Source organism: Columba livia, chromosome Z (assembly GCF_036013475.1).
Source record: "Columba livia isolate bColLiv1 breed racing homer chromosome Z, bColLiv1.pat.W.v2, whole genome shotgun sequence".
Taxonomy (NCBI): domain Eukaryota; kingdom Metazoa; phylum Chordata; class Aves; order Columbiformes; family Columbidae; genus Columba; species Columba livia.
Window position 1 is genome coordinate 59,962,522 of NC_088642.1, and position 7,028 is coordinate 59,969,549.

The 7,028-nt window shown below is 40.5% G+C and overlaps 1 protein-coding gene across 4 annotated transcripts in view; it reads left to right on the forward strand.

Annotated features, from left to right (window-relative positions):
• RIC1 (RIC1 homolog, RAB6A GEF complex partner 1) overlaps window positions 1–3,979 on the forward strand; it is a 52,899-nt gene extending 48,920 nt beyond the window's left edge. For all 4 annotated transcript variants that reach the window (XM_065046038.1, XM_065046039.1, XM_005499772.4 and 1 more), the window contains 3 exons: window positions 1,167–1,338; window positions 1,477–1,665; window positions 2,085–3,979. In XM_065046038.1, coding sequence (XP_064902110.1) covers window positions 1,167–1,338; window positions 1,477–1,665; window positions 2,085–2,370 — 647 coding nt within the window. In that variant the 3' untranslated portion in view covers window positions 2,371–3,979. The remainder of the gene's footprint in view (window positions 1–1,166; window positions 1,339–1,476; window positions 1,666–2,084) is intronic.
• Window positions 3,980–7,028: the final 3,049 nt, after the last annotated feature.

The window sequence follows — 7,028 nt, forward strand, 5'->3', positions numbered from 1 at the left end:
GATGCTACGGCCTCCTGTGAGAGTCAGAGCATTTGGAGCTGCTATTTAACAAGCTAACGGGCTTTAAAAAATGAAGAAAGAGTGAGGTTCTCTCCCTCTGCTTGGCCATGGCCTCATTCTATTTTCACACTGCTTTCTCTTGTTTATTGCTTCTGGAGACTGCAAGAATGTATTCGGTTTAATTAAGTTTGTTATAGAACTCTCCCAAAAGGCATAATTTAAATGGGCAAAATTTATTTATCTTTTCATTGCACTGTCTTGTACTGCGTTCTGCCACTACCTCTGTTTCTATAAATAAGCATCTCCTTTTTTTTCTGAGCTGGATGAAGACCTTTGAGTTCAATGGACTTTGGTATGCATTTTGAAACAGGTCTTTCCTAAGTGAAACTAAATTAATAGTCTTTAAAATGTTGCAAGCTGAATAATAATTAATAATAATAATTTCACAAATAACTAATCCAATAGTGGTATTTATGGGCAAGAAGCTAACAAAATAACTTCCTGACTTTCTAAATATTTTCCACAGAAAAGATGCATTTACTTTAGTACAGAAACTGTTCTGGAGGGTGGGTGCCTTCTTGACTCACCACTATAATGGTTTTGGCTTTCCTGTTACTGTCCTGTGAAAATCCTGTGGCTACACCTATTTTTAATGTTTTTATTAGAAACACTTACTTCTTTTTGTAATTAGTGCAAGTAAATATTCACATTACCAAGCATTCAGAATCTTCAGGGTTTTGTACAACAAAAAGAACTTGCTGTTGCATCTTCATTTTTAACAAAGGTTACATAAGGCAGCATCTTTAGACAGACTGCAACCCTTCCTACACACTTAATTCTAGGATTATAGAGTGTAAACAGCTATCACTGTGCTCTTACAATGATTGCCAAACCTTCTTCAAGATCCCTTATTGATATTATTCTGCAGAATTATTTTTATTTGATAGGAAAACTACTGCATTCCTGCAGTAATAATTCTACCATATATAGCATGACAAGAATAATGCTGAAGAGAAACGGACAGCATGCCTGAAGTAATTTCTTGGCACTGCAATACACAGCAAAGCATTATTGTGTAATTGGTCAGTTTCTAGAGGAAGTAGCTCAGAAAGCTACTTAATCCCTTATGTTTCTTTATCCCTTATGTTTCTGGGTGTTTTTGATAGGTGATGAATGCAGCATTGGTTCAGCAACGGACCTGACTGAGACGAGTTCTATGGTGGATGGTGACTGGACCATGGTGGATGAAAACTTCTCCAGTCTAACTCAGTCAGAGCTTGAACACATCTCTCTAGAACTGGCCAGTAAAGGGCCACACAAGTCACAGGTCCAGCTGCGGTAAGTGATGTCCTCAATAGATTGGAAAGTTAAAATGACTAGTAGGCAGCGTTAGGAGAAAGAGACACTCTGTACTGAATCACACTGGGATTTTGTCTTCAGTGAAAAAAGAAATAAGAATACCTTTTTCCCATATAGGTACTTGCTACATATCTTCATGGAAGCAGGATGTCTGGATTGGTGTATTATCATAGGCCTTATCCTCAGAGAATCTTCAGTAATCAACCAGGTTTTCAGTATAATGCAATCCTCTGATATTGATGGAGAAATCTGTCAGAATATCAAGACTGGCCTATATGCTGTTGACAAATGGGCTTCTACAGATTGGTAAGTGATCTTTCCCACCTTTATTTTCATTCCCGTTTTAGCCGATTAGTTACCTAAAAAATAACTTAGAATTATCTCAGCCCTAGCTGAAACAACTGTTTAAAAGCCCCTTGCAGAAAATTTCAGGACAGTCACAGTTGTGATCAAACTGGAAAAAAACAAAACAAAACCAAACCAACAAACCAAACCCAAAACAACTAACCCCCCCAACTTCTGTTTTTTGATTATGTTGCCTTTTCCCTGTATTTTAAAACGAACAACGCAAAACCACCACCACCACCAAAAGTTTCTGTACTGAAAGGATGCTAGAAGATACTAATTTATATTAAAGATCTCCTAAGAAAAGCTGCTTTTCAGGCATATGACAGAAGTACTATTTTTCAGTTAGCTCATGGTGCTCTATACCATTATTTTCCTAGCCCTGGGTACAAGCCATTTCTAAACATCATCAAACCACAGATCCAGAAACTAAGTGAGATAGCAGAAGAGCAAGTACAGCCTGAAGCTTTTCAGCCCGTGAATCCCTCTAAGGTTACGGAACAGGTGAACCCCAGAGCTGAGGAAAGCAGGACTTCATCTGGCCATGGCACTAATCCTCAGAGCGATGGTGGCAGCAGCAGTGTGAGCAGGCATGAAGAGGACAAGTCTAAGACAGAGGATGAGGATTCACTTCAAGACAGCAGTTATGACTGTATTGTGTCATAAACGGAAGATGAAAAACTTGCCAAGCGTCACATGTGAAAGGAAACAAACCAGCTCTTAGACACGCTTCTCTGTTTTGGATTTGAACTCTTCTTTTTTTTCTTTTTTTTTTTTAATTTCAATCTTTGAAATCTTTAGTGGGGATAACTAAGCAGCAGTTTCATCTTAAAAATTCAAAAGGAGGCAAGATTTTTTTAATGTAATCTTCAGACTGCAGCTTTAGGTTTTCATACTTAATATTGTTTAGAGACAGTGAATACATATGGAGACAGGTTCAGCTAATGTTCATCAGTACCTTTACAACACTTACGTGTTCTGAAGAAACTACTTATGTCTTGCTTGAGTTTAAAGGTGAAGAGGGGATTAAATTTAAAAACTCTTATCCTTTGCAGCTTGCCTGCCTAAGAAATACCTGATCAATGCAGTTCAGATTGGTTTGATACCAATATTTTATATTAAAGGACTGTAAAATATATTGTATGTTTTTGTGAATACTCTTGTACAAATACTCAAGGTTGTACCATATTTGAAGGTACCAATATGTATTGTGCATGTTTCTAGATTACTAGTAAAGTTAAAGCGGAGTTGCACTTCTTTCTGGATGCAGCATACTTTACCGACCTATCGTTGACAAAAGGTGGCTCAGCGGTTTTTTACTGCCACTTACAGATCTTGTATTTGGGTCTAAGGGATTGCTGAAGGTTATTTATTTCATTGTAAATTCTTTTTCTGAAAAAATGAATTTTTAAAGTGTAAATACTCATCATATACTCTTGCTATGGGAAATTAGTTTAACAGCTCATACTTAAACATTTTTCAAACATTTTATAATATGCATACTTGTAACTGAGACATATTTAACTTTCATACAATGTTATGGAAAGCTGGCTGCAGAAGTCTGTTGCTTGGAGGGTACTTATTTTTTCTAGCTGCTGTCCCTATGTAATAACTACCTGTAACAGTATTAATTTAGATATTAGCTTGTTTGTACTGTGCAATCTGAAAAAAAAAATGCAACATTACTCATTTTATACAGAATAAACTAGTTTATTTTTTATAACATCACTTGATTACTGACATGGACCAAACTAGTCATCATAGGGTAGTTACAGCATCTGTTGCTTTTCTGTTGTAGTTACTAAATGCACATCCATTTAAACTTTGAAAATTAAGAATATTCATGATTAAGTTGAAATAAATTGTGATTTTATCACATTTATTTCTTTTGTAGATAAGATCAAGTGCTTTAAAATGTACAAATATTAAACTGTTGCTTTAGAACGGCTTTACTAAGCCAATACAACCAGTACAAGTGCAATAGGTGCAAGTATTACTTGGAAAGCTGGAGATTTTAGTGAGTGCAACTTGAATTTCCTTTGAAGAGGTGAAACTAATACTGGAGTTCTAGGAAAGAAATCCGGTTCAAGAGTCCCAGCATTAAGCTTAGTCTGCATTGTAGCTACTGGTTGCAGATAATGTCTATCATACCTACAAGCCCGTTGTGATTTGACATCAAAATCCATTATTGTTATATGGGGATACTTTAAGCTTTTTATGATTAAAAAAACTGCTTAATCTGTGTTAAAAGAAATAAAAACTGTGCTTCAAGTTATGATTTTTCTGTGGTTCTGTGGTAATGATGTAAGCCAAGCCCATCCTGATAAGCTTCTGCTGTTCAGGTTTTGGATCTGTGCAATTAAACACATACATTAACTGATATACTAACGTTCTCAATATTATTATCTTACTACTGTGCTACTCTTGTTTAGCAGTTAAATCTTTTTAGTTGTGAAATTTTAGGAGTTTGTACTTCCTAGTAGTAATTATCTCTATGCAAATCTTATGTGCTAATTTTGTATTTCAATTTCACTGCTGTTATACCTGTAATTAAAAGACATGTATTCAACTTCAACTGAAGTTCCTGCTGTGGAGAATAACTATTTCTGACTTCAAGCCATAGACAGTAAATTGCCAGAATCCAAGTAGGTTGTCTCAGAAGAACAGAAGCTCTCAAAGAAACTACCTGATGAAGATTGGTTTCGTTTGCCACACCATGCCCCTGTGTCCTGTTCTACAGGATGAAGGTAACAAGCTTCTGAGTTAAAAATTACCTTATTAGTGCGTCTTTGAAGTTGCACGCACGTGTTTTGAAGAGGTGTGCCGGGTTTAGGTGGCAAGGGTGTGGTAGCAAGGGGAGGCTGCAGGGGTGGCCTTGGTGAGCAGAGCCCAGAAGCTGCCCCTGTCAGACAGACAGCTCCAGCAGACCCACCGTGGGCCACAGGTGAGCCCATCAGCCAAGCTTGGCTTATATATAAACACAGAAAAATGTATTTAACAAGGGATCAAAAAAGACTGTGCAGCAGCTGTGAGAGAGATGAGTGAGGAACTGTGCCGCAGACAGCCGGGGCCACAAAGGAAGAGCAGGAGGAGCCGCTCCAGGTGCTGGAGCAGAGATCCCCCGCAGCCTGTGGATCTGTGCGGTTAAATACATACATTAACTGATGCACTAACATTCTTAATATTAGTATCTTACCACTGTTGCTAAGCAGTTAAATCTTTTTAGACCGTGGTGAAGCAGGCTGTCCCCGTGCAGCCTGTTGTGGAGCGTATCGGGGCAGGTATCCATGCTGTAGCCTGTGCAGGACCCCGCACCAGAGCAGAGCTCTGAAGGAAGCTGCGCCCACGGAGAGCCCATGCGGGAGCAGGTCTTCTGGCAGGAACTGCTGGCCATGGGAGAGCCTGTGCTGGAACAGCCTGTTCCTGAAGGACCACCCCACTGAAAGGAGAATCCAGACTGGAACAGTTCACGGAAGACTGTATCCTGCGGGAGGGACCCCACGCTGGAGCAGGGGAACAGTGTGAGAAGGAAGGAGCAGCAGAGACTGGCCATCCACATGAACACAAGAAAACCAGGCCATTTAACCATTCAAGGATCAGCATTTTCTATGGCATTCCAACTCGCTGTCTCCTCTCGCTTTGCTCATCCATCTCACATACAACTGGCTGCCCTGGTTCTCGCCAGCCTGGCCTACCAAATCATTTAGCACTTAATGGCATAGAAAGATGACATATTTCCTCCACCAGCATTTGCATATCATTAATTTTTCTTGTTCCAGTTCACATCCTATACAGAACTTAATTACCTCCGAAAAACAGCAACAATGCTGGATTATTTGCTACCCATAAAAAAAATAAAATATTCCTCTCACAGAGGTACTTGCAAAAGTACTTAAGTCAAATCCCATTCCTGAGGATAATTTTCACCACCACATTTGTCAGCCAAAGTAAGCTCATTTTTCGCTAGTGTGTTTTAGTCTAAAGCAACCAATGTAAACAATTTTTGAGCTGAAGTGTCTGTAACTACAGGTTGAGGTCCATTGCTACGTGAACAGAAATACAGGAACGCGTAATCTAGCCAGAAACTGTACAAAAGAGGTCCCTTCTTTTAATCATGAACTGAAGCAAGAAGTTGTCTACAGTGTAAGCTGGGGAAGGACCTGTTGGAGAGCAGTGTAGGGGAAAGGGACCTGGGGGTCCTGGTGGACAACAGGATGACCATGAGCCAGCACTGTGCCCTTGTGGCCAGGAAGGCCAATGGCATCCTGGGGTGTATTACAAGGGGGGTGGTTAGTAGATCGAGAGAGGTTCTCCTTCCCCTCTACTCTGCCCTGGTGAGACCACATCTGGAATATTGTGTCCAGTTCTGGGCCCCTCAGTTCCAGAAGGACAGGGAACTGCTGGAGAGGGTCCAGCGTAGGGCAACGAAGATGATTAAGGGAGTGGAGCATCTCCCTTATAAAGAAAGGCTGAGGGAGCTGGGGCTTTTTAGCTTGGAGGAGACTGAGGGGTGTCCTCATTAACACTTATAAATATGTAAAGGGTGAGTGTCAGGTTGATGAAACCAGGCTCTTTGCAGTGACAACCAATTGTAGGACAAGTGGCAATGGGTACAAACTGCAACATAGGAGGTTCCACTTAAATATGAGAAGAAACTTCTTCACAGTGAGGGTGACAGAGCACTGGAACAGGCTGCCCAGGGAGGTTGTGGAGTCTCCCATTCAAAACCCACTTGGACACCTTCCTGTGTAACCTCATCTAGGCGTTCCTGCTCCAGGAGGGGGAGTGGACTAGATGATCTTTTGAGGTCCCTTCCAATCCCTGACATGCTGTGATTCTGTGAAAATGTGATAAGCTGGCTTCAACTGAAGGAAGGAGGAACCCCAAGAAAAAAAGGCCAGAGACCCAACTTAATGTTTGAGCATAATTTCATATCCTATAGCTGAAGACTGTTGAGATACTGTAGCGGTCAGCAAGATAATTGCCAGTTTATAGTGCGTGGCAAAAGTAGTCTCAGTGCTTCAGAGACAGAAGGAGCCTTCCCATACTATTCTAAAAGAGATACAGGTTGGGCAAATTCTCACTAACCACACAGTGTGGTGACAGCACTCAGAGTTACTGTTCTTGTGTGGCTTTTCACCCATCTTTCACTAAGACTGTGTATCAAGTTCTAGGATAGGTCATCCTGCAGGCTCCTCCTAGATCATTATCAAGAACCAGATTTGGCTTAGCTCCCAAGAAAAAAGTAATGAACGCCATTACCATGCAAGCGAACTCCTCAGCAGCTCTGTCCCACGTGCTACAGTTAGCTCTGTATTGACTTG